Here is a 27,556-nt window from a genome sequence, read left to right on the forward strand (position 1 = left end):
GAAGATTCACACTCCTGTTTTTAAGATGGAAGTACTCACATACTCCAACTATAAACAAAAAGCATATAACTGCAGTTTTGTTTAAGATGTAAAGTTGTAAAGATGTATTTGCAAAGCAGAATAATTAATTGGGGAAAAAATGTGGATCAAGAATTGTTTTGGAATTGGATTGTGACTCCCAGAATCGGAATTGGATCGGATCATGAAGTACCTGAAGATTCCCACCACTAATAGATGTACAGGTTGTATGGTAACATTGTGATGCATCTTAATCGAATCGAATTGAATCATGGGCCTCTGAATCATAATCAAATTGTGATTCCCACCCCTAGTAAATAACCTAAATTAGTTAATTTTTGTTGATCAGATTTGTTTTATGTTTGTTTTATGTTTTTGAAAGAAGTTTCTTATGATTAGCAAGGCTGCTAAAAAAAAACAAAAAAAAAGAAAAAAAAAAAAAACAGTAAAAGCACTAGAGAAGTATTGCAATTTCAAATAACTGTTTTCAAATTTAATAAATTAAAGTATTTTAAAATGTAATGAATTCCTGTGATTTGAAAAGCTATTTTTTCAGCAGCCATTACTGCTATCTTTTGAAAAATCTGTCTAATATACAGATTTGGTGCAAATTATTTTGGTGAAACATTTTTTTTTTTCTCTTCAGGATTCTTTGATTAATAAAAGCATTTACCTATTTATCTAAATTTAAAAAATGCTCTAAATAATTGTTAGTTCACTGTTCATTCATGACGACTAAAGAACGAACAAATGTTGATTGAATAAAACCTGTAAAGTGTACCAGTAAAACTTTATAAATAGGATTATTCCCCAAAAAGTTGTCGAACAAGCTGAAACCTCTGTGGTGTTTCTCAGGTGTATGAAGTTGTGCCCTGTCTGAGTGACTGCAGTCAGTATGTCTGGGTAGCAGAGCCGTGGAGTGTCTGGAAGGTCAGTAATGTTGATCTGAAGGAGAACTGCGGGGAAGGTGTACAGACGAGGAAAGTTAGGTATGACCGATTAAAACAAAAGCATTATTACTACTTAACACAGCTTTTTTTATTATTATTATTATTGTGGTCCTAACAGATGTTTCTTTTCATGAAGGTGCATGCAAAACACTGTTGATGGACCTTCAGACCCTGTGGAAGACTATCTCTGTGATCCAGAGGAGATGCCGCTTGGAGCCCGAGAGAGCAAGTTGCCCTGTCCTGGGGACTGCGTTTTGACTGACTGGGGCCCTTGGAGTCGATGCCCATTGGTGAGAGAAAACATTGATCAGGAGCACATCTAATGTTCAGTATAGTACACAATCCTATTTCCCGCCTACAATGTTGTGATTCATAATCAGTTCTTCCATAACATTCCCCACTGCATGGTGTGTATGATGAAGCTGAGTGCAAACCTTTTCAATGCAAAAGTCCCCTGAAAGCCCAACCTTTATATGATAAGTTTAAATGCAAGAAGATTAGCCAGGTTGGAACCTCTTCCTCCTGATTTTCCATCTCCTGTAGAGGAGGATTTGAGACACAGCAGGTTCTTCAGAGCTGAAAACACATTTATGATCAGCCATGCACAGGCGGACTGTAAATGCCAGGCAAAATAAGAAATTTGAGGACGGTGTTGTGTATGGCAGGGATCGGCCACTCTGAGTGGGTTGCCAGTTCACAAACAAATAGTTTGCAGTGGGATAAGTGTGTGTGTAGGTTTAACTGAGGAATCTCTCAGGGGGGAGGGTTACTCTCGTTTGTCTCAGTGTGATTCCCAGGCACGCTGCCACCAAACTGCAAGGGTAGCTAATTGCCATGGATACTGAGAGTATCCCTGTGGTGAAAATGCGGGAAGGCTTAAAACATCTTACACATGACATGAGAGGAATTTATTTCCCTCAGAAAGAGCTGCCAATGTCTGAAATAAAAAGGAAATGTGAAAGTGAAATGAATCTGCTGCACATACGCTGAATATTTCAAGTCCTCTCTTTTGTCCATTTGATTGTTCTTTTGTTGTCCATTGATCATTGTTTATTCATTAAAAGCTTCGTTTTCTCTCTCTCTCTTTTTTTTTTTTTTTTTGAAGCCATGCAGTGTCAACCGTACAAGACAGAGGAGCGCCAGCCCTATACGTCAGCCTGGGGAAGGGAAACAGTGTCCTTCAACTACAGAGAAAGAAACATGCACCCTGAACACCAACTGCTTTCATTACTCCTATAATATTACAGGTAAACATTCTGGCTACCAGATATATGCGAAGATTAAAACATTCACAATATGATTTGACAAATGTGTCTATTTATCTGTCACCTGGCTTCTTAACTTTAATATTCCATTCATGTTCATTTGAATAGCTTATGTTTCAGCTCTTGACTTTTCCTAATCCTTATTATCAACTAATTTCAACTTCATAACAGCATGTTTTTTTTTTATCAAACAATAGCTTTTGCATGGTGGTAGAATCCTAGGGAATGCATAAAATAATGAAATGTAAGATATATTCTGAATGCAATGAAAAAGTTGCTTTGGAAAAAAATATTTACTAGATGCATAAATAAAATTTAAATGTAGTGCTTCTGCCATAACATATTATTAATTTATTAGAATAAAATATAAATAAAATATTCAAAATATAAATAAAACATTTTAGATAATTTCCCCTCTAAGAATAATTGAATACTATTTCAAATTACATTTGTTTTGGATCAAATGCATTGTGTAGTAGGTATTTTTAATATTATGTTTTTATTGGTGCATTTTTATTCTAGTAATGAACAAAATAATAATAATAATAGAGGTGGTAGTTTAGTACCAGTTTGTCCGTTATCATTTTTATTATTAATATTATTATTATTATATTAATCAGTATTTCTATTTAGTTTTATATCAGTTATTGTCATACTAAAGCTTAAACTTAGTTGCCAAGGCAACAATGTTTTTTGTTTTTTTTTTCTTAAAATTTTATTTTTATAATTTTACTTGACAATAACAATGCAGAGGAGCCATATATATGAGACATTTAACAGTGCGTTGAATTAATTGGAGATTAACTTGAAATAATTGGTCAGAAAAAATATATTTTTTTTTAATTTCCCATCCAGACTGGAGCACATGTCAGCTGAGGGAACGAGCCGTATGTGGGGTGGGATTCAAGACACGTATGCTGGACTGTGTTCGCAGTGACGGAAAGTCTGTGGACCTCAAGTTTTGCGAGGAGGTACTTTTATGTTCACGAGACATCATTTACAAGTGATGCTTCTGTTGTAAATCCACTAAAATTGATTTGGTTTCTTTTAGCTCGGTCTCGAGAAAAAATGGCAGATGAATGCTTCCTGTGTGGTCGATTGCCCTGTCAACTGCCAGCTGTCTGATTGGTCGTCCTGGTCTGAATGCTCTCACACCTGTGGTCTTGCAGGTAAGCCGACTTTTCATATTGAAGATCTTTATTAGAAGTTGTATTTATGCCAGAACACTGGTAAAAATTCACAGTTTTTGTGGCATTATTACATTTGCATGGCTTTGGATCATTCACACTGTTAGCAGACTATCAATATGTTTCAGTCTTGTGGTCAGAACATTGATCTTTGATTTTAGCTATCATGACTGGTTCCTCAAATGACAGGTTTTAGGGAACTATATTGAGCTCTCTGCTATCTTAGAATTACCAAAGCGTTGGCTAAAACCACAAAAAAAAGTATGGTGTGAGAACAATTGTGTTATCGCCCAGAAGCAGCAATTGATAGGAGGATAATGATGTCCTTGAGTGTAAATCCATCTGCTCTGACGACTGATTAGGGGCCCATTATGTTTGTGTGCTTGGGGCCTAAGAGACCACTCCACTGCACAAGGTCTTTGAGAGCCAATGGCCAACAACTGCTAGAGCAAACCCTGCCACTGTATGAAACCTGTGCTGGTTTATTTCATTGTGGCATCTTTAATCTGTCCCCAAGCGGCAGGACTTCCACAAAGATGGTCTGTAGCCCTTCACAGAAAGTCCTCATGCTTGTACAGATATTAATGTAAATAACTGCTTTCAAGTTCTCTTAGTAATGTACTTTTTGTATTCATAGTGATTTCTTATAATTTCTTATCAGTCAAATAAAAAAATAAATATTGACTCCAAAAATCTCACATTGTGTTAGCAACATAAAAAGCAACATAAAAAGTTTGACATCAGTGATTTTTGTTTTTAATGAAAGTTTTTTCTCAAAGTAAAAAAAATATTTTGTACAGATATCATGGATTATTAATTCATGAATATCATTTATTTAATATTATTATTATTATTATTATTATTTTTATTTTTTTTTTGGGGGGGGGGGTGTATGATATTAAAACCTGAACTGACCTTACTTGCATCTCACTTTACTTATTGGTCCATTTGATTATTCACCACACATGACTTTGATTTGCTAGAAAAAAAAAAAAAAAATGTTGTTGTTGTTAATGTTTAATAACATTTAATAAAAACTTTTTTTTTTTCTAACAATAATAAAAAAATTTGTCAAACTACTGCCAAGGCAACAAACAGTAAATAAGAAAAAATTAAATTGTCGTGTGACATACTGTATTTAGTGCAAACCAAGATCCAGTTGGGCCATGAGCTAAATATCCAGCATTGGCTGTGGCACACAGGTTATGCTGTTCGCCCTAAACCTGGTGCCTTGGCCACCAGTGAAGACAGGATGAGATGAAAAGGGAGGAGTGAGAGAGAGAACTGAGAGAATGAGCAATCCCTACAGCTTAAAACTCTCACAAAGGCACACAAGCAATTGTGTACGTACAGTTTCCCCAGTTGAACCCAGCATATAAAAAGAGGATGCAAGGCACTGGGAGTTGATTTGGTTTGTGGCTGCTGGAAAGCATGGAGCTTCACAGAGGATTCTCCGCAGGGATGGTCCATCACGGCAGACTGCAGCGAAGATGAATTGCATCTGATGGAACTAGCTTCAGGGCAACGTGTCAGCAGAGTACTGGGCTATGATCATATTTAACATTACGAAGTGCCTAGCTGTACCCTTCAAGGTTGTGTGCATCCAGCCTTTTTCCTGATAAAACTAACTGCAAAGAAGTTAGTAGTTGAAAGTATTTTCCAACCACAGCCCACAATCACTTCTGCTAGGCCTGATGACCTTTTGGCACCACTTTTGCTGTAGTGCCAAAACCTGTATTGTATTCACAAACCACCTGAAATCCAGTTTAACCAATGCTAAATGTGCTCAAATAGCACTAAATAGTTACTTCTTGAGCAACAAATCAGCATATTAGAATGATTTCTGAAGTATCGTGTCACACTGAAGACTGGAGTAATGGCTGCTGAAAATTCAGCTTTGCCATCACAGGAAAAAAAATAAATTTTACAATATATTAAAACTTACTGAACCCAAACCCCATCCATGAAGAATGATGATCATGGGATCGTACCACAGAGAGAGATCCCTTTAGATCTTAACATTAGCTAACACTATTTGTGAACTGAGTGGTCTGTAAAAATAAATAAAAAATAAAATAAAAAAAACCTTCTATACAAGTGCTCGCTCTATAGTAATTTTAGAAACACCAGTTTTGAAGTTTTGTGAAGGTTTTGTTATTTCGTTTTTTGTTGCCATGCAAAATAATGGTTGTTGTGAGAGAAGAGTTTTATTGCAAGCATCCCCAATGTGCCACTTTTTAACAGCAGGATGCATTCTGCCTGAAAGAGTCTACACTCCATTTCTCTCCATCCCTCTCCTCAGCCCTGCAGAATCGATTTAAGAAAATCACGAGGGGGAGAGATGAATATTCAGAGTGGTTTCAGGGCCTGGAATTAGGCTTGAAAAATGCCTGGCAGATTAAGTTATTCACAGATGGGTGGAACATTTCTACACAGAAAGAAAAACTTTCAGGTCACGTATCGTTTTTGGCTTTCCATTGGAGAGGGATTGACTTACCTGAGATTAGTGTGTGTGTAACATGAGATGATTCACTTACAGTAAAAGCCTTTATTTCATTCGAGGAGTCAATTTGCTTGTTGTTAAAGCATAAGTCGTGCATCATCTTTAGCAAGCATCCGAAAAAATAGGGAGTTGTTCTTCCGGTATGTGAGCGAATATTAAAATATGATTTGTCATGTCTTGAAGAAAATTTTGTGTTGCAACAACAAACGTATCTCAAATATTATGGGTTTTCAAAACAATGTTACAGTGCAGCCCTGTGAAAAAGATCGGTTTCTTGTAGGGAAGCTCTGGAGACGGAGAACTGTGATCCAGGCCTCTCAGGGTGATGGCCGGCCGTGTTCCCCACAGCTGGAACAGTGGAAGCCCTGTCCTGTTAAACCCTGCTACAGCTGGAGATACAGCGCCTGGTCTCCATGCACATCTGAGGTGAGTTTGCTGATAAATCGCTGAGCTTTCTTTAGTCATTTGGGACAATAAGCTGAATTAAACGAACAATTTCTCAAATAAATGCTGTTCCATTGAACTTTCTATTCATCAACGAATCCTGAAAAGCGTAACTGTTTTCAACACTGATAATAAGACATATTTCTTGTGCAAATTAGCATACGATATTAGAATGATTTCTGGAGGATCATGTGACACTGACACCTGGAATAATGATGCTGAAAATTATACTGTACCATCTTGCTCATACATTACATTGTCCTACATTATTTGTGCATATGTATATATGTACAGTTTGTATATTTATGCATATATAGTCCTATTTTCCCAATACGAATCCGTGCAATCATTACTCATGCGTGAGGGAGAAAAAGTTCCCCATTCAGATTTTCAGATGCTCAAGTCGGTCCACCACACTGAACAACAAAAAGCTGCTTGTTACCCGAGCTTCATATATCTCTACGTTACTGACAATGAACATGACTTGTTGTTGCATGCAAAATTTAGCTGAAATTTCATTAATGTGACCGTAACTTAACATGTAAAAAAGTACCCTGATTGTATAAAAGCTACAGTATGTAATGCACTGAGCGTTTTATTTTGCAAGCTGATATGAATATCTCAAGAAGGTTTCATCTTTCTTGAGGCACCCTTGCCTATAGTAAACCACCATCACTTCATTTCATCTGCGGCAGTGTTTAGGTATATTTAGAATATTCCCCAAATCCTCTTTTGCTTTGGCCTTTCTGCAGCGTTTCTGCTGTCGTCTTCCTCATGTCATCATCAGTCTGGTTTTCAGGACCCAACAGGGGGTTTAATTAAAGAACACAAACAAAACACACAGCCTCTCACTTCTCTCCTTTCTTCCCGTCCCTCTCTTTCTCCTTCCCCCCTCGTACCTCATCCCCCCGTCACAGTGCAGGCTGTGGGAGAATATTGACTCTGGCCTTTGTTCTCGGCTGCCTGTCTCTAAAGTGTCTTCTGCCAGCCCTCAGCAGTCTCTAGCAGCAATGCTTCAGGTTTTTTAGAGATTTTCAGTAGCCATGAAAAAAATAATACGGGTAGCTGACAGTGCGAAACAATGTTGGGATTTCTTCCTGCCTTATTTTGTATCATCTGGAGAAGTTTTGCTCTTTCGAGGTCTAGAGCAACAAAGAAGCTGCTTTTCTGTGTAGAGTTCATCCTCAATCTCCACTAGGACTACAACAGGTTTATTTATTTTTTGAAACTCCCTGTTTCATTAGGGTGCACGGTGTGGAGAGGGCCTGCGCTTCAGGAACGTGTCCTGCTTTGTGTCTGATTGCTCGGGGAAGGATCCGGGCAGTTTGGTGGATGAGGAACTGTGTGGAGACCTGGAGCAGACAGTGGATGAGGACAAACAGATCATCCTGCAAGAAACCTGCACGGTGCCCTGCCCAGGTACCAACTAATGCTACAGATGTGATGACATGCTGTTGAAGGCAAACATTGAAATTGAAGCACCATACTGATGTAACTCTTGGGTTTAGAAACTGACATTAATTACATCAAGTACATAAATATTTGTCATAATATACACTACTATTTAAAATTTAGGATCAGTACTTTTATTTTATTTTATTTTTTATTTTTATTTCATTCCGCAATGTTACTATCAAAAGTAACATTAAAGACATTTATAATCTTACAAAAGATTTCTGTTTCGAGTAAATGTTTTTTTATTTATTTTTATTATTATTCATCTAAGAATAACATACTGAACAGCACAATAGTTTTCAACAATTATAATAATGAGAAAGTTTTCTTGAGCAGCAATATTAGATTATCATATTTAGACTGATTTTTGAAGGATCATGTGACACTGATGACTGGAGTAAAGGCTGCTGAAAATGCAGTTTTCCATCACAGGAATAAATTATATTTTTACATATATTAAAATAATAACAGCAATTTAAAATGGTAATTATATTTCAGTTTTTACAGTATTTTTGAGCAAATAAATGCAGCCACTTTGAATATAATAGCCTTCTTTCAGTTTCAAAAACTGACCAACCCCAAATCTTTTAACAGTAATATATGTTTAACACATTTATAGAATTCTATATAACTGTTTTGTTTTGCTTTCTAAAGATTGGATAAAAAAATAAATCACGGGATTAATTTTGATTATTTAATTATATTAAAAAGCTAATAATAATAATAATAATAAAATTTAAGAGATATATTTTACTTTTTTTGTTTTATTTATTGTAATAAATAAGCAAAAACACATAATGCTTCGTCCCAAGAAAAAAAAAAATAATAAAAAAAAAAAACCCGGAGAAATTGGCAATTATACTGGAAAATATATAGCTGTCTTTATATTTTATGAAGGGGTGTTCTTGCATGGGGATAATCGTATTTAGTTGTCCTAGGCATCAAAAAGTTTGAAACTACTTGATCCATAGGAGTGCATCACAGCCTCATGTTCCTCGGTCTAGCAGTTCACTTTTTAATCAGTCAGACCTACTTTGGCACATTTACAAGGCAGCTTTTATGAGACACTGTGTGAAATATTCACTGGGATATCACAGCTATAATTCAACACCCTCATATACCTTGCTGTATTACCTCATATTGCTGGAGAATAAAACTTCATGGCTTCTTGTCCATTATTATACTGTAATTTCACAGGAAATGGATGGAAACAAAAGTTTATTTTTTTCGGACAGGCTTTTTTATTTCAGCAAGTGAGTGACAGCTATTAAGACAATATTTTGACACAAGTCCTCTGTGGTAGCAGGAGAGGGTCATGATTGAGGGTTTTTTAAGGGGACAGTGACAGTAACAACACATCAGCGCATGTCAGTGCAGATTTGTGTTGTGGTAAGGTCAGTTATGTGATGCTTTGCTCTCAGTGTAGTTGTGGATTTTGATTTATTTCGAAAGTTGAACGGTACTTCACTTGCTCTGAACTTTGACCCCATCATTCATTCTTCATACTCAAAGCGTAGTTCCCTGGCACACATCCAGTCTCGCCCCAATTTATAAAACTCCAGCTGTGACCTACTGCTGCGCTCCCTGTCTTCACATTTTTTTTCCGGTTCCAGTCTCTTTTTTTTCTCACAAACGTTTCTTAAATAATGATGATACATCGCTTGTGCCGTGTGAATATTCATCCCAGTGTTTTGTAACTTCGTTAGCTATTCACACAAAGACTCGAGTGTACTCTGTGAACTCAGGTGTCACATCTGCCTCTGGCTTCCCACTGTGCACGTGCTTTGATAATCACGATCATAGGATTAGGCTTCATGGAAGTACAACTTTATGAATAATTAATGCTCTGGGAAATATTCACAAATCAGGACTGCTATTACAGCAAGACAGACTGACCTACTTCTGTTGAAAAACACCCTGAGATCACACACCAAAAAAATATGGAGTCTTAATATCCTTGACAAAGAAAAAGAAAGTCTGCAAGCGGAATTTATTAGTTTAGGACCCAGCAGGTTCAAAATTGATTTTTTTTTCTTCGTTCTTCAGGCTTTTAGATTAAATCTATTAATGAATCACTATGCCCACACAAAATATGTGCCAGGGGCTCCTTATAAATCTCCATGGACTTAAATAAGTTTTCAGCAAATATATAAGTTTTGTTTTTATTTTTGCTAACAACCTTTGCAAATGCCACTATCAATCACCTGTTAATTTTCTAACAGAGGTGTTATTGTATTCTGCAGGCGAGTGTTACCTGACAGACTGGACTGTGTGGAGCCCGTGTCAGCTGAGCTGTATCAGCGGGGACGATCTGGGCTTCGGTTCGGTGCAGGTGCGTTCTCGTGCTGTTCTAGCTCAGGAGCCTGAGAACCTTCTTCAGTGCCCAGAACAGGAATGGGAAGCCAGGCCATGTACAGGTGAGTCGAAATCAATGCATTTAGGGAAGACAGCGCAGTTTCACTGGAAAAAAATGGGTTTTCTGAAATTTTAAATGAAACAAACATGTACAAATGTACAAAAATACTATTATTTCTTCAAATTTACAAATTTAATCCTGTGTTACTTGCTGATATTTTGTAATTATATGTGAAATTTACTAGCATATTTTTTTTTTTTCAGTGGTGAAACATTTATTAAAGCTGCAGTCCGTAACTTTTGACGCTCTAGCGGTTAATAAACAGAACGCTGTGCGTCTTGTGGAAGAACATTGTAACCGGAGCAACTTCTCTCTGTTTATGTCTATGACAATCACACACTTGGCTACTCTGCAGCGGTACCTACCCAAACCAGTCCAAAATATCCTGAATATAAACACTAATTATAGGTGTACCGTAGCGATTCAGGACAGGCCAAAAAGACAGTTTGGAAAATAGATTAATGGTGTACTCGCTTTTAATAAAAGTAAAAATAAAAATTCGAACAAAAAAGAGTTACAGACTGCAGCTTTAAGCCTACATAATGTTTCATTGTTTTTAAACATTATAGATTTCATTATTTTTTCCTGAATGTCTCACTGTTAATATTGTTTTATGTCTTAAGAGGGCCAGTGTTTTGAGTATAAATGGATGACCGGTCCATGGAAAGGCTCGTCTCGACAAGTCTGGTGCCAGCGCTCTGATGGATTGAATGTCACAGGTGTGATTGATAAATAAATACATACATACATACTGTACATAAAAACAAACAAACAAATATTTTTGTGTTAATACATAGGTAGTTTTATAAATGAATATTTTAAGAGTTTGGTTCCAAAACGCAATATATCAATTTAGATTAATTTGAATAAATTGTGTTTTGTTTTTGTTTCAAAATTCCAAAAAGATGACATTTCCCTTACATTCAACTTCCAAAAGTGCATTCATCTTAGCCATGTTACATTCATTTAGTTGACTAGTGCAATGTGCTGTATCAACAAAAACATAAAGGCTATGAATGAAAACACTAACACTGACAAGCTACGCAATGTTGTGTTCATAATCAAATGCGATTCATCTAATGAACGCGATATAGTGTAGCTTGTGTATTAAATGCATCCGAGTAATTTCCTTCTGAAAGCATGTGATGGAGATTTACCGGTAATATTAATCACAGAATCGGCTTTACTGATGAGATGCACATGATAATCACATGCGATTTATCGTGCAGCCCTTGTTTGTTGATCACAAAATACAAAGTGGATGAGGAAAACTAGGATGCCGGCTGTACTCAAAGTGCTCATATTACTGTCTAGAGTGCTTGGAATGGTGTGCTGTGATTGGTTGAGTGAAAATATTGCATTCTGTGTTATTCTGCAGAGAAACATGATCTAATAAATCTGCGAATATCGCATTTTGCGTAAAATTATTTTTGCTGGAAGCTCAAAAAAAAATAAGTGTTTATCTCGTTTTGAAACCATTTGGAACCATTCAATTGTATTCTTCTTTTTTTATCCTTAATATATAGGAGGGAAGAAAATAATGGTGCATCCCCAGTTGCACAAATTGTAGAAGCTGAGATAAGCCACCCGGTATCTGCTTTCAATATTCAGAAAGAAAAAAAGGAAAGCATCACTATGACAGAAGCGTCAATATTCTCTCCTCAGAGAGTGTTTGATGACAGACTGTGGTTTGAGATAAAGTTGATGTCCTGTGCTGACATTTCCTGCCAGGAAGATTGAAGTGAATGCTGTCTCCTCTTAAACATTTGTATATGCTTTATGGAAATAAGCTTTTAATCCATATCAATATGACACCCACATTTAATCCTATTCACTATCATGCCAGCTGTCCTCCCATGTTAATGTGTCTATGTGTATTTCTATTTCTCTCCCGGTTTTGGTGCGGGCGTGGAAATACACGGGATCAGACATATGCCCATATCCCTCACACTCGGCTGAAGAACATCATAAATGCATTGCAAAATGAGATTTCAGTGAGCTTTGAATGCCATAATTATACCAAATGGCGGCTTGGAATCAATCCCTCTGATTTTCGAATGTTTATGTGTCCTCTGTGTCGAGCCGTTCCAAACTGACCTCGTTCCAGATGGCACACATGAGTCTGGTCACTTGTGATTGGCAGAACAGGGCAGTAGAACTTCTAATGCTGTAATCAAATCCCCCTTTACAGCAACCAGGTCCCTGTTTATGCATATTCATGAGTTATATTAAGGTGTGCAGAAGTATGAATATTCATACAAGCTGCTAATTGGTAAACATGTTTCTGCAGATGCTTACAGTTTATAGTGCACCTATAAAGAAGAGATCTTTTAACATCTTATTGCTAATGATGATTTCTTTTTTTCTTTTCTTTTTTTTTTTAAAAAACACATAAAGATAAAATGCATTGCCAATTTTCCAAGTATCACCCAGTAACCAGCTTTCTGAATTACACTAGACACAAATGACACATCTGGTACTGGTTGTGGCCTTAACAATTGTCCTGGTATCAGGCAGCAGCAGTCGAGGGTGGTTCCTGCATTAGGAAGCAGTTCTATTTGACTGCTCTCATTGTTGATTGGATGTATTGATTCAACCCAGCTTAGAGAAAATAACACCCATGCACTGGCTGCCGCTGCTCATTTCAGTGCTTTTATAGATCCAGTGGATTCCCACAGGCTGCACGATTTGTAGAGAGGAAGATGGAAAGTGAGCGGAAGGATGCTGAGATCATACACGTAGGCGACCCAAGTAAAGGATCGTTTTTAATAGTGTTCACTGACAATAAAACTGGCAAAATCCCATAGACTTACATTGACAGAGTAGTTCAAGCTTGAATATCAAGGAAACAGTATGTCATACAGACGGAAAATGTGCTAGAAATTACGTAAAAATATCCTTGTAACCCCTCAGGACACCTTTGCAACCACCTAGAACATCTTAGTAATGCCCTAGAAAACACAGGGTCCCCAAGGTTCAGAAAATGTAAAATATTCAGAAGAGCTGAAGGCCACTATAAGAGCAACCTGGGCTCTCATAATACCTGAGCAGTGCCACAGACTGATCAAGCCCATGCCACGCTGCATTGCTGCAGTAATTCAGGCAAAAGGAGCCCCAACTAAGTATTGAGTGCTGTACATGCTCATACTTTTCATTTTCATACTTTTTAGTTGGCCAAGATTTCTAAAAATCCTTTCTTTGTTTTGGTCTTAAGTAATATTCAAATTTTCTGAGATACTTAATTTGGGATTTTCCTTAGTTGTCAGTTGTAATCATCAAAATTAAAAGAAATAAACATTTTAAATACATCACAAATCAAAATCATTGAAATATGTCTGTGTGTAATGACTGAATATAATATACAAGTTTCACTTTTTGAATGGAATTAAAAAATAAATCAACTTTTTAACATTTTATGTTTTCCTTTAGTTTATTTTTCACACTGTACATTGGCTAAAATATTTTAGGAAGGAGTTTCTCAGAAAGAGGATCATCGTATTTGAGGGGTCCGTGGGATAAAAAAAAGTATGAAAACCCTTGCTTTTCCAAAAACATTGTGACACTGAGTTTTGCACGGCTAAGCAACACTTATTACACATACAAATAAGTACATATCTAGTTGAGTTTTAATTACTGCCTCATGCCTATCAGTTAACACGTCACTGATATCATAACACAAGAGGTTTTACGTATTGGAGTGAAGGCACTGTCTGGCACAGTTTAGTATTCCCAAAGAGAGAAAAAGAGGATGACTGTGGGAGAGCAACAAAATGTCTTTGATGCCTCCTGCCTCCAGGCCAATACTGTGGCTGAAAATGATCATGTGCTTGTTTGTGTGTGTGACGATGTCATTAAATGATGTTTACATAAAACTTTGAACTCCTTGCCTGCAGGTGGATGCCTGTTGACAAGCGAGCCGGTATCTGACAGGTCATGTGACCCAGCCTGCAACAAACCTCGCTCCTACTGCACTGAGGTTAGTATGTGTGCATGTTAATGTGTGGACGCCTGCTGAGGTGGGATGCTGGGATGCAGGCAGACTGTAAACAGGGTTGCATGGATATTCAATACAGCAGGATTAGACTTCCTCCAGTGGAGAGGGAGAGAGAGTCCTGGAATGTTTAATGGGAAATGCTGGAACATGAGAACCAAGGTGCACTGGCTATAATAGGAAAATGTGATATCCGCTTATCAACAGATATCATCTTAATAACCTTAACTGGAAACTATTAAAACCACTTTACTGTTCAGTCTTTTTTATGATACAAATTACAGTGTTAGCCTTATGCATGGAATTGATCAAGCACTGTGACCAATGTCAGAGATATTAAAAGCAGTAACACTGCTAGTGCTGTAGAGATCAGTATAGGCCAGATAAAACACCTTAGGGAAGATAAGTCACTATCAGTTGTGAGTTTTATATTATTCTTGTCATGATCCTGCCCTCGTGTCCTTGATTTTTCCTAGTCTTGAGGCAGGATCATGACAGACCCTTGTTTTGTGTACAAGCGCATGGCCTTGTCTTTGGGCCATGTGCTTGTGTTGTCTCGTTCCCTTGCCCCGCCCCCCTTGTTATCCTAGTCGTGTCGTGATTGCCCTATCTGTGTCACCTGTCGTGTCTTAATTGTTCCCCCTATTTAGATCTCCTAGTGTGCTCTGTCTTGCGTCGGTTCATTGTGTTACTTACGTGTTTCTCAGATGTGTTCCACACTTGTGACTGTGATTGTATCCTGTATACCGTGAGTGTTTGTTTATAGTTAGTGTTTAGTGTCTTTATCTGGTCAGCCCTGCCTTGTTTGGTTATTTAGTCCTTTCCCTAGTCAGTGTTTTCCCCCTCGTGGGTTTTTGTTTTCCCTTTTTGTATTTAATAAACCCTTTTGTGTTGAATCCTGTCTGCACTTGAGTTCCTCCCTTGCAAACCCTGACAGAATGAACCGACCAAAAGGGAACTCAGCAGACAGGAGGCAATACTGGATGTTGTCAGCCAGCAAGCGAGATTGTTTTGAGGGCTCTCGCCTTGTGGTGTTCCGGGGGACCAGGGGAGGTCGTTCCGGAGCGAGCGGGCGAGAGGAGGAGCCCCAGAGGTCCCCACCTACCCAGCTGCCAACGGTTCCAGAGGGTCGTATCCTGGCCGTGGCCACTCTGGGGGATCAGGCACATCCCTCACCGAGTCCTGAGGTGCCTCCCACACCCGTCGGTCTCCCCGGGAAGCGAGGGAGACGGTTATCGTGGGAGTCTGCCTCGGAATCGTCGGAGTCAGCCCTGCCAGAGACCGAACTCCCCCAACCCGCCTCTGACCCAGCTGTGGTCTCTGCACCGCGCCCAAGGAGGAAGAGGAGGAAGAGGGGGCCTGCCGGTCCTGTGACCCCGTTTCCTCCCGTGCCAGCAGCGGAGAGCGCTGGCGTGCCCGTGCCAGCAGCGGAGAGCACTGGCGTGCCCGTACCAGCAGCGGTGGGCGTGCCCGTGCCATCAGCGGAGAGCGCTGGCGTGCCCGTGCCAGCAGCGGTGAGCGCTGGCGTGCCCGACCCAGCAGCGGTGAGCTTGCCCGAGCCAGCAGCGGAGAGCGCTGGCGTGCCCGAGCCAGCAGCAGTGAGCGTGCCCGAGCCAGCAGCAGTGAGCGTGTCCGAGTCAGCAGCGGTGAGCGCTAGCGTGCCCGAGCCGGGAAAGAAAGCTGTATGCAAGTTGGCAGTCGTGAGAGCGGAGGAGAGAGCCGCGGCCGACTCTGCAGCAAAGACTCTTGTACAGTCGGTTTCATCTCATAAGGAGATGCCAATTGTCCTAGCTGCTAAAGCATTTTCTGATTATTTGTCCCGTCTTGTCCAAATTTTAGAAATCCCCGTCAGTCCTGTCTTGTCCCCTGACCCTGTTCCCAGAAGTCCCAAGTGTCCAGCCGTTGTCTCCCCGTGTCCTGTTGATGTGGCCCCGTGTCCTGTTGATGTGGCCCCGTGTCCTGTTGATGTGGCCCCGTGTCCTGTTGATGTGGCCCCGTGTCCTGTTGATGTGGCCCCGTGTCCCGTTGATGTGGCCCCGTGTCCCGTGGATGTAGCCCCGTGTCCAGTGAATATTGCCCCGTGTCCCGTAGATGTCCCGTGTCCTGTTGTCTCCCCGTGTCCAGTAGATGTTGTTCCCCCTTGTCCAGCTGTCGTCTCCCCGCGTCCCGTAAGTGTTGCCCCGCGTCCCGTGTCTGCTCCTGTCATGTCCTCGGCCAGCTGTCCCGAGACCCCTCCCCGCCCCTCACCACCCAGACCTGCCCGTACCCCCCGTCGTCAGCCTTCGTCCTGTCCTCCTAAAATCCCTACCCCTCCCACCCACCCTGGCCTGTCCCCCATGAACTTTGTGCTCCCGCCCCCTCCCCTTCCCTGTTTGTTTTTTTTGTTATGTCACCCTAACCCTGCCATTGTGTTTTCATGTTTGCCTTTGTTATTATTAGTCATGTCTTGTTGGTTTGTGTCTGTGTCCCAGTCTGTCATGTCAGTCATGTCCCGTGTTTGATGTTCCCTTGAGGAGCGTCTGGAAGCCGCTCCTTAAGGGAGGGGTTCTGTCATGATCCTGCCCTCGTGTCCTTGATTTTTCCTAGTCTTGAGGCAGGATCATGACAGACCCTTGTTTTGTGTACAAGCGCATGGCCTTGTCTTTGGGCCATGTGCTTGTGTTGTCTCGTTCCCTTGCCCCGCCCCCCTTGTTATCCTAGTCGTGTCGTGATTGCCCTATCTGTGTCACCTGTCGTGTCTTAATTGTTCCCCCTATTTAGATCTCCTAGTGTGCTCTGTCTTGCGTCGGTTCATTGTGTTACTTACGTGTTTCTCAGATGTGTTCCACACTTGTGACTGTGATTGTATCCTGTATACCGTGAGTGTTTGTTTATAGTTAGTGTTTAGTGTCTTTATCTGGTCAGCCCTGCCTTGTTTGGTTATTTAGTCCTTTCCCTAGTCAGTGTTTTCCCCCTCGTGGGTTTTTGTTTTCCCTTTTTGTATTTAATAAACCCTTTTGTGTTGAATCCTGTCTGCACTTGAGTTCCTCCCTTGCAAACCCTGACAATTCTGGATGGCAGCACTGTTTTGAGTGGTTGGTGTTTTGGAATGTCTCTATGCTGCATATGCCTTCTGATTTGTAAGATCCTCTAAATAAATTATCGATGTGGTAAGATTTCCTTTGCAACTTTCTTAATTGTTATTATTGCTATTGTTATTATTATTGATAATATATTAACATTCTTAGCAAAACGATTATTAGAATACACTGTTAAAAATAAATAAATACAATAATCCATTTTAAAATTAATATAACTACCTTTATGTTTATTTTATTTTAAGAATCTCCTTTGCAACATAGTTTTATTTAATTTAACTTATTTAATTTAATTTCTTAAAATAGTATTGTATATTGTAATTTCCAATTAACAATTATTAGAACAAATTAGTTTCCAATAAAAAAAAATATTATGTATAACTAGTCTACAGAAGTTCTCAAATGGAGCACTATACTGTACACTATGCATGTATACTATGCACCATGTACTCTACAGTCAAGTATACATTTCACATTATTACTTTGTCATCCAGCATCGTCTGGTAGTCTGATAGTCCCTTCCCTACATTGAAGGACTGAGACTATTGAGTGCATAGTGTGTCCAGCATTCCACACCATTTTTTTTTTTTTTCTCGGTTAGTAAAGTGCATCATCCATTTATTTCAAGTGCACTTACTCATTTTGGGCTTTTCCATAGAATAATGTACAAGTGCGTCAATAGGGGTGCACTTCATGTCTGTTTACTTCTCCTCACAGCCAGTTGGAAATGGAGAATACTTCAATCTTATTCAGTCTTATTATTATAAGTTTACCCACACTCTCCACTATATATATATATATATATATATATATATATATATATATTGTTGCTTTTAATATAATCCCACACATAAGATGTAAACATTCATTATGACCTACCACCTTTGTCCTCCAGTGTGCGATTTCCCCCACTGCATATGAACTGCATGTTGTATGCAAGTGAAGATTGTGATCGTGTCTGAATTGTGTCTCCCGCTGTGTAGTGAATCCCTCTACTGTGGGAAGAAACTGACTGTTTTCATATCAGATTCTTCTACTACATCCAGACCTGCTCTTTTGTGCCCATCTTTAGAGATGCAGTTGCCCCAGGGCATTCTGGTTTTACTGTGATCACACAGATCTGAAAAGGGTTCTGTTTGCATGTTGGCCGATTATCCTCCCAAGACGGCAGGAACCTCTGGGTTTCTCCACATATATTTACATACAAGCACTCAGGCCTGCTGATACATCTAACAGAGCTGTTTGAGAGAGCTGTTAGCTGAAAGAAACAACGTGACACTGGTAGAAATTAACAGTCGCAGGAGATGGAAAGTGAATTCAATTAGCAGCTGTTTAGAGGCCGAGGGAATGGCGCAAATAGAAAGCTGTCTGTGTTTTTAACAACTGGTATGAGTGATTTCCATTCCATTATATTTCCATTTACATTATATGGGAAAGTCTTGGCCTAATGGTTAGAGAGTCGGACTCGTAAACCAAGGTTGTGGGTTCAAGTCTCGTAATGGCTGAGATTGTAGGTGGGGGGGAGTAAATGTACAGCACTCTCTCCCTTTGAGCAAGGCACAGAACCCCCAACTACTCCCCGGGTGCTGCAGCTTGTGTATGCTGCTTGTCAGATGTAAATGGTTCATGTGTGTAACTGGTGCAATGTCTCCCCCTGCAGGCTGGAGTATGCGGCTGTGAGGAGGGTTACACTGAGGTGATGACGTCTGATGGAGTGCTGGACCAGTGCACGGTCATACCGGTGCTTGAGATCCCCACCGCAGGAGATAATGAGGCTGACGTGAAGACGATCAGAGCCCTCAGCCCCACTCAGCCCACCACCAACCTGCCAGGCCGCTCCGGACGCACCTGGTTCCTGCAGCCCTTCGGACCCGGTGAGATGTCTGAATTAAAAGTATATGCATTTGCTTGCCATATAGAAGTTCAGGAACACAACGTTTTAGGCACATTTGAAAATGTTTAAATATAAATTATAAAACAATAGAATTTGTGTTTAAAATAATGATAAAGTGCTACACATTTGTCATTGCTAATTGTACAACAGAAGACAGGGGACATCCAACAACATACTCAGCAGACACTTTCAGATACTGAAAACAAATACTTTCTGAGGCCACAGTGATATGAAGGTCCAAAGAGGAAGAGTGTTCCCAAAAAGTTGAATGGAATACCTTTGACCATTTTTGCCTGTTGTGTTGGTTCTGAACAGCTGAGATGCAGCTGTGTATATGTGTTGATGTGTGTGTGTGTGTGTGTGTGTGTGTGTGTGTGTGTATCTGCACAGATGGCCAACTGAAGACCTGGGTGTATGGTGTGGCAGCTGGGGCTTTTGTACTTCTGGTGTTCATTGTCTCTATGACTTACTTAGCCTGGTAAGAACATTTGTTATAATCGCCAACTAGATATTTTTTTCATTCCATAAATTTACTTAATATTCATCTTTTTCATAATTTATTTTAACCCATTTAAGCTGCTTTCAAATTCACTGCAAAAATCATTTTCCTAATCAATATTTTTGTCTTGTTGTCCACTAAAAATATAGAAAAACTTCTTAAGATTAAATAAAACTTTAATAATAAAATGTTACTTGAAGTAAAAACATTCAGGGAATATATTATAAAATATTATTAGTTAAAAACCTCACTAAATATTGTTAGATTTCTGCTCTACACAAGAAAAATAAAGAAAGAAAGAAAATAAAGAAAAAACTTGAAGTCAAATAAATTACATTTATTTTAAGGATTCTTGCTTATTTTTCTTAAAAGACAAGATAAAAATACTGATTTCTTTTCTTTTCTTTTTCCATGTACCCCACTTTTCATTTGTCTTCCCAAATCCTTCATATCTATCAGTTGTTGTATGCTGGCCCGGTGCTCTCCTCCGGGCCTGGACCCTTCCGTTACCTCTGTGATTTGGGTCGGACCCAACGACCAAGAGCTGATATACACCTGCCCTGACTGTTCAACTAGAGCTCTCAGCTCAGTCCCCTCCCTCATGGCTTTGCCCTGTGGCCAGTCATGTTCATCTCTTACGCCTTCTCACTGTCACATGTGCCTTTCTGACCAATCACATGGAGCTGTTCGGAGGAGGTGAGCAGGAAGATCTCCTATAGTTTAGTAGCCTAGCTTTATATACATTGCAAAATAGTAATAAAATAAATAAGTATTTAAATAGTCTTTTTGACCTCGTAACCAATAAACAAAAAATCAATAAAACAATAAACTCATCCGAGAAGCAACTATTGTTGTTAAAATTACATTTTTATAAAAAATGGGTGGAAAAATTTGTTGGTGCAGACAAAATACACTTGCATTTTCTATAAAAAAATTTAATTAAAAAAATCAATGCATCATGGAGTGATTTAACAGACTAAATTAAATAAGTAATACAATTATGAAATATGTCATAGAATGTTGCAATAAATAAAATGAAATAAGCATAATTAAATATGGCGTGAAATAATCTTCAGTATACCTTAAAATGATAAGGCTTGTGGGTAACACTTTAGAATAAGAATCCATTAGTTAATGTTAGTTAATGTATTAATTAACATGAACAAACAATGAATAATACATTTATTACATATAATACATATCCATGACATATTTAATAATTTGATCATATATCTGTTTATTCAGTTCATAAACACTATATAATGCACTGTTGCTTTTCGAGTTCATTTTTGATAATGTAACTGGACATATTATTAGACTTAGACTTATCATGAAAATGCACATTAAGAAAGTATCCATACAAATTTATATGACACATATATTACAAGAACTGTCTGAAAATGTCCAGTGTCCTGTAGAGTTTAGCTCCGAACTTGATCAAACTCACCTGCTTGTTACCTTCAAGTGATCATAAAGACCTTGATGAGCTTGTTAAGATGTGTTTGATTAGAGTTGGAGCTAAACTCTGCAGGAAAGTGGACCTTGAGGGCCAGAGTTGAGAACCCCAGCATTAGGCTCACACTGCCCCCTGATGGTAAAGTCTAACATAAACTTCATCATCTTTATCATCATCATCATCATCATCATCATCATCATCGCCATCATCATCTTCTCAGAAATTATTCTTTTTATTATTATTATGTGATGCAAAATGCTGACATATTCCTTGAAATTCAACTTGCACCTTAAAAAAACAGTTCTTATACTAATTTATGACTTTTGAGCTAAAATCGTGACACTGAGGTTTAGAGGATGTTGTATTCACATGTGTCCCTATCTCTGTATCATAGTACTCACTAAGGTAAGTTTTGTGGCCATGAAGGTGCTGCTGGCTACTCTGTTCCCTCCACTGCTAAAGCTATGCTTCCTGTAAAAGTTAGCATGGCAGCTTATTACTAATCATAACTATTAATGATGAGTGCTAACCATTTTAAGCATCTGTCTTCATGTCATATCTGAAAAATCCCTAGTTAGATATTCTATTAAAGGTTTCAAATTAATACATTGCACACTTAAAGGACAAATGTACAGTACAGGGTTATTATATAAACATTTCCATTTCTTAAAATGTTTGATCATTTAATGTAGAAGCATTTCCATTAACTGAAAATGATGTGTGTGATATAAACTTATACTTATATAAATATATGTGTGTGTGTGTGTGTGTGTGTGTGTGTGTGTGTGTGTGTGTGTGTGTGTGTGTGTGTGTGTGTGTGTGCGTGTGTGCGTGTTAATTTCAGCTGTTTGCTAATGAAAAATATATTTTTTTTTATTAAGTTAATTAAACTAGTTTACAAAACTAAAATTGATAAAAAAAAATATATAACAGTGGTGCAGCATGTCATCTTATAGTGGTATAAGCTAGATTAGATTCATCTATTGCATGATAAAAAAGGCCTTTAATAATGCATGGCAACCAGCAGCAGTGCATGGGTGTCTAACAACACAAAATGCCTTCGAAAAACACAAATGCAAGGCATTTCAATATTGCAAAATTATAAAACATTTGAATAAACAGATGCAATAGATACAGAGGTGACAGTTTTAATGCAGTGTAAAGTGTAAGATGTTAGCCAGAAAGCTGAAAGTCTATTTCTTCTGAAAATCTAATTCTGTGTTACAGATCTTTATATGCAGGCAAACAACCTTGCTATCATATTGCATCTGTTAAGGCAAAACGTAGCTGCTTTGTAATAAAAGCTATTCGATTTTTTCCTCCAGCAAAAAGCCAAAGAAGCCCCAGAGAAGACAGATGAACAACAGACTCAAGCCTCTGACGCTGGCTTACGATGGCGATGCTGACATGTAGCCTAACCACGTCTGCTTCAAACTACAGACACTCGCCTCCTCTCACAGTCGGCCATCAGTACAAGCCTCAAACAAGGAGACTCGCGCATACTCACCGACTGCTTTTTATAAAACGCTAATGGAACCTCAGAGAGAGACTCGATCTGTGTTTATATAATGTTTCTCCACCCCTCCTTTTTTATGTTTTTTTTTTTTTTTTTTACTTTATTTCACGAGAGCCTTCATAAACTTTTCAAAAATCTTCTTCAGGAAGTCTGCCTTCGCCTCTCTGCCACTGACATCTTTCTGTAACAGACTTGTCTTTCGGGAGGAAAGTTGCAGGATGCTTTTTAAATTGGGAAGGTTTTTTTTTGCTGCGAAAGCACAAAATACGCCTGTCTCCTGTCACCCTTCTCGTCAGCTCTCTTGCAGTGTGTACATTGTCTGTGGCTGTTGGGGAGGTCGTATTTTCATCCAACCAAAATACTCCATTAACTCGCTAGTAGAATTTTCCGCCCTGAAACATTCTTTGATTTCTGTCGGGTCCTTCTTTGCTTCAGTATTATGTGATCAGAAGGATCAAAGACTGCAGATTGAATGGGCTCACTAGCGCCCCCTATAGAAACTCTGGCCTGCCTTTCTTCCTTTCTGTATTCAGGCTCCATTTTGCACTATATTAGTGCAGCATGAACATTTACTAATAGCATTGCCATAGAAAACTGCCTCTCGCAAAACAAGATGATGTACAGTCTTGTGCTAGACACATTTCTTAAAAAAAAAAAAGTTAAAAAGAGAACAAAAGTAGCCCTTTTTTCTGATGGAACTCAGTGGTGTTTGTTTATACATACTTGTTTACTGGTTACCTCCTGTTTGTGATAAAAAAGGGCCGCTGAAAAGATTTGTGTGGACTCCATAAACCCCCTGGTGTGTGTACAGTTGCAATCAGCCATGTGTTTGCATTCTTTGCCTGATTGACTCTTGTATGTTTTAATGGTTCTTTTCACCTTAGAGATCCAGGTCGGTGAAGTTTTCCATGCGTTCCAGTCTTTCGTCTCTGATTCCAAGGGCTCTGTGTTCATAACCTGAGCGCTTTTAGCAGTATGATGTTTGATTCACTGATCCTGCGGTGTCTGTGTGAACCAGATCTGTTTGCAGTTTATATTATATGACTAACGCAATAACAGCATGCAGTTTCATATCAGCTAGATTCGGAAAAACGAATAGTCTGATATTGAAAGATTACTTTTGGAAGCATCCGTTTGACATTATTACATATTACAAACCTGATCTGAGGTTGAACATATCTCGGCTCATTAATTTAGACTGAAGAAATGCTGCGGTTTGTGCTAGGACATTATGGAAGGATGATGTGCAGTGAGCTGGTTATAGTGAAATAAACTTTTGTTTATATTTGATCAGCATTTCTAATATAAATATTAAACGGAATGGAACTTAAATTGAATTACTAAAATTAAAACCAAAACTGAAATCAAAAGTAAATTATCTAAAAATGAAGTAAAAATTGACCATATGGAACAAAAGCTAATATGAATAAATAAATGATACTAACTGGTGGAACACTGGTGGAAATGACCAGCTTGCTGCACACTGTCCTGCTTATTACACGGTTATTTGGCAAATCAATACACATTGGCATATATATATTTTTTATTATTATTAATTTTTTAATTTATAAAGCTTATGCTATGGAGAAAAAAAAGTTTGTTACAAAATACAGAACAGTCGGCCTAGCAACAAGACAAACACTGCAACATTACAGTAATATTAATACTGAAGACATTTAATATGATACATTAACCGAGACTTCAGTTGAGATGTCAAGCTGACTCGAAAGTAGTGCCAGTGTTGCCATGAATGATGACGGACTGCTCGAGTATTCCAGAGAGCCGTTGAATAAGTGTTTGTAATGTTCAGCTTTCAAAGAAAAATAGAAAAAAAAATATTTCTTTCATTTTTTCTATTTATTTTTATGTATTTTATTTTATTTTCATGAGGGGGGCAAGTTATTTATCACCATGCCATGAACCTGCATATAATCACACACCAACAGAATTGGTTATGAAGATTGAAATGGTCATCGGTGTCACCGACCTTCTAAAAGTTGGGTAGAAAAGCACAAATAAGTAGGTCAGGGCCACTTTTTTACTAAACCATATCTACAGTGAATTAACTAAGGGCACTATTGATCTCTAAAGGTATATCATTGAATTTTCTTTCAAATGCGACGGGTGAAAGGAATGTTTACTTATGTGTTAATACTCATTTTGTTCATTTGTAAATACATGAATGATCTTTTATTTATTTAATAATGATTTCTTTATGATATATATATATATATATTTGTTCATTTCTTTTTTTACTACGCAAAGTGTTTAGTATAAACCTCTTGAAGCGCGTCTGATAGTATGTGTGTGTAGAGGGAGTGTGTGTGTGTGAGAAAGAAATAGGAGAGTCTATTGTTACTGATTTTCGCTGGGGCGAACCAAGTTACTGTGTGAAAATGTTGCTTTCTTCTTTTCCTCGAGGTTGTTTTTATGTGTCTGATGAATTGCTGATAATAAACAAGAAAAACAATGCTGTATGTGTAGTTCATATTTTTATGTTATTTTAAATGCCAGTAGCATTGTCAGCATCAAAAAAATGCACATTTATTTGTTTTGGAAGATAACATTGAAGATGTTCAGTATTGTAATTGATTTTGTGCAGATGGAAGAGATTTTCGATAAGGTCATCCCAGTTTTGACTCATTGTTTTTGAATGGACACATTCATTCAGCTTGAAGTGAAAAAAAAAAAAAATACTGAGATAAGGGGACATATGTTGAGTATGCATTATGACTGGATAAGATAGAAGCATCTGGGTTCACTTGGGATATTAATATGGAGTCAAATTGTTTGTATTTGTCGCATTCTGCAGCCAATCTGTATGACTGTTGACCTTTAAAAAAAACCGTCTGCCTCTATCCTTATTGAGACAACAGGCAAGAAATGAATTTGATTTATAAAATAATAATAATACTAAAAAAAACTAAACTAATATTTAACAGTTGGCATCAAATTGATTTCTTTTAATAAAATCTGAAGGTCATCAACATCTGAAGAAACAGGCTTTATGTGGTAAAAAAGCTGATGGAGGTTTATGCTATATTTTATGTTAATAATTTTAATGTTGTTCATTCTTAATATGATTTCATGTCTAAATGTAATTTCCCTGTTGTCCATAAGGAATTTCTAGCGCTATCTTCATTTAATGAGATGCCATTTATCATTTGAAAAGGTTGTAAAGAGTGAACAGATTATTTATTTATTTTATTTTTTTGGTTGAAGATTTTTTGGTTGAAGTATTAAATAAGTAATAAAATAAGGGGAACAATTATTATATATTTTTTTAATCTTTGTTTTGGATTTTCCTAATAGAAAATATTTACCAAAAAAAAAAATATATATATATATATATATATATATATATATATATATATATATATATATATATATATATATATATATATATATATATATAGCATAGCTCTTACCATACAAAATTTGTATAACATTTTTATATTATATACTCAACCAACAGATTATATTAAGTTACATCTACATTTGGTAATGTTCAGTTGAATTGTAGTTTCTGTAAATTCAGTTCTCAGTAAATTGATAGTCTTTTCCTCTGGTGTCCTCTTTTCAAATAATTTTGGACTGACCTATCAAAAATCCTTGCTTCAAATTCCAAATTAGACATTGATTTAACATTATGTGATATAATTTCTTATTTTTTTCTCATTGTAATAATAATACAGAATATATAGGAAATGCATTTATTTTACTGCGTGAAAATCTTTTATTCATAAATGTAAATTCTTCCTTGTCAGGGTTCTGTCACTTTTGTCTAGTTTATTCGTGGTTTTGTGACCGAGCCCTGACACTCCTGCCATGTCTTGTTTTCCTGTGAGTGCGTGGCCTGGAGGGCTTGAGCTGTGCGCTCTCTTGTCTGCATGCCTTGTTTCTCGTTGGAGCGTGGTGTTTGGATCCCAGCACCCATGTCTTGTTCAAGATTCGGTTTTGTGTCGGAGTTCAGACACTCGCACTCCATGTTCTGTTTTGTTGTTGGAGCGAGTTGTCTCGAGTTTGCTCAGGCTGTGCGCTCTTCTGTGTGTGTGTTGTGTGCTGTGTAGCACACGGTTCATGATCGCCTGTATGCTTTCATGGTCTTTTTTTGTTTTAGTTTTTTGTCTTGTGCTTGTGTTTTCACGGACTGTGTGCTTTCATGTTGTCATGTTTTGTGTGAACACGGGGCTTATGAATTCTCATTAGCTGCGTGTTCCAGTCTTGTCTTGCACATGGCTGGTGATTTGTTGTGCTGGCCATGTGCTTGTGTTTTTGTTTTGCGTGAGCACATGGCTTTTCTTTTTTGTTTCTGTGTGCCATGTGCTCTCATGTCTATTGTCTAACCCCGCCGACTTGTTACCTGATTATTGGTTTATTTTCCCCACCTGTCTTCCCTTATTCCCCTCCTTTGTCTTGCTCCCTATTTATTGTCCTTGTGTTTGCAGTCCTGGGGGCGGTTTCATAAAAGATGCTAAGAAAAGCAGGGCTTAAAGCCCAAAACCTGACTTGAAATAACCTAACGAATCAATCGGGACTAAAGCAGTTTCATAAATAATAATTTAAGTTCACACAATCTCACCAGTACTATCTAGGTTCAGTAAGTAAGTAAGAGTAAGTTATTATTAAGCAGCCCTTAATGTCAATCATGGCTCAGATCGAGTTAATGTGTATTCCTCTCATCATTTTTTATTTAGTGATTTTATCTTTTTATTTAGTGTTTTTAATTCTTTAAAGAACAATTTTATATTGTAATTTTAATGTTCTAATAACCATAAAGTACAGCTGTCATAAAACCAAAGAGAAAGGCTGCATGGCTAGAAACTGCTGATCAACTGAATGCTCATGTAAATATTGTAAAGTCATTAAATCTTGGGGACAATGC

The 27,556-nt window shown here is 38.0% G+C and overlaps 1 protein-coding gene across 2 annotated transcripts in view; it reads left to right on the top strand.

Moving 5' to 3' along the window:
• Nucleotides 1-25,141, top strand: part of LOC127935659 (thrombospondin type-1 domain-containing protein 7A) — a 104,685-nt gene extending 79,544 nt beyond the window's left edge. The window contains exons 15-28 of one of the 2 annotated variants that reach the window (XM_052533741.1): nt 869-1,007; nt 1,105-1,258; nt 2,074-2,215; nt 3,089-3,204; nt 3,285-3,402; nt 6,204-6,349; nt 7,612-7,786; nt 10,066-10,239; nt 10,862-10,957; nt 14,132-14,214; nt 18,967-19,180; nt 19,591-19,678; nt 20,159-20,395; nt 22,481-25,141. In XM_052533741.1, coding sequence (XP_052389701.1) covers nt 869-1,007; nt 1,105-1,258; nt 2,074-2,215; nt 3,089-3,204; nt 3,285-3,402; nt 6,204-6,349; nt 7,612-7,786; nt 10,066-10,239; nt 10,862-10,957; nt 14,132-14,214; nt 18,967-19,180; nt 19,591-19,678; nt 20,159-20,395; nt 22,481-22,568 — 1,970 coding nt within the window. In that variant the 3' untranslated portion in view covers nt 22,569-25,141. The remainder of the gene's footprint in view (nt 1-868; nt 1,008-1,104; nt 1,259-2,073; nt 2,216-3,088; nt 3,205-3,284; nt 3,403-6,203; nt 6,350-7,611; nt 7,787-10,065; nt 10,240-10,861; nt 10,958-14,131; nt 14,215-18,966; nt 19,181-19,590; nt 19,679-20,158; nt 20,396-22,480) is intronic. The other variant, XM_052533743.1, reaches the window with a different exon arrangement.
• Nucleotides 25,142-27,556: the final 2,415 nt, after the last annotated feature.

Source organism: Carassius gibelio, chromosome A19 (genome assembly GCF_023724105.1).
Source record: "Carassius gibelio isolate Cgi1373 ecotype wild population from Czech Republic chromosome A19, carGib1.2-hapl.c, whole genome shotgun sequence".
NCBI classification, from domain to species: domain Eukaryota; kingdom Metazoa; phylum Chordata; class Actinopteri; order Cypriniformes; family Cyprinidae; genus Carassius; species Carassius gibelio.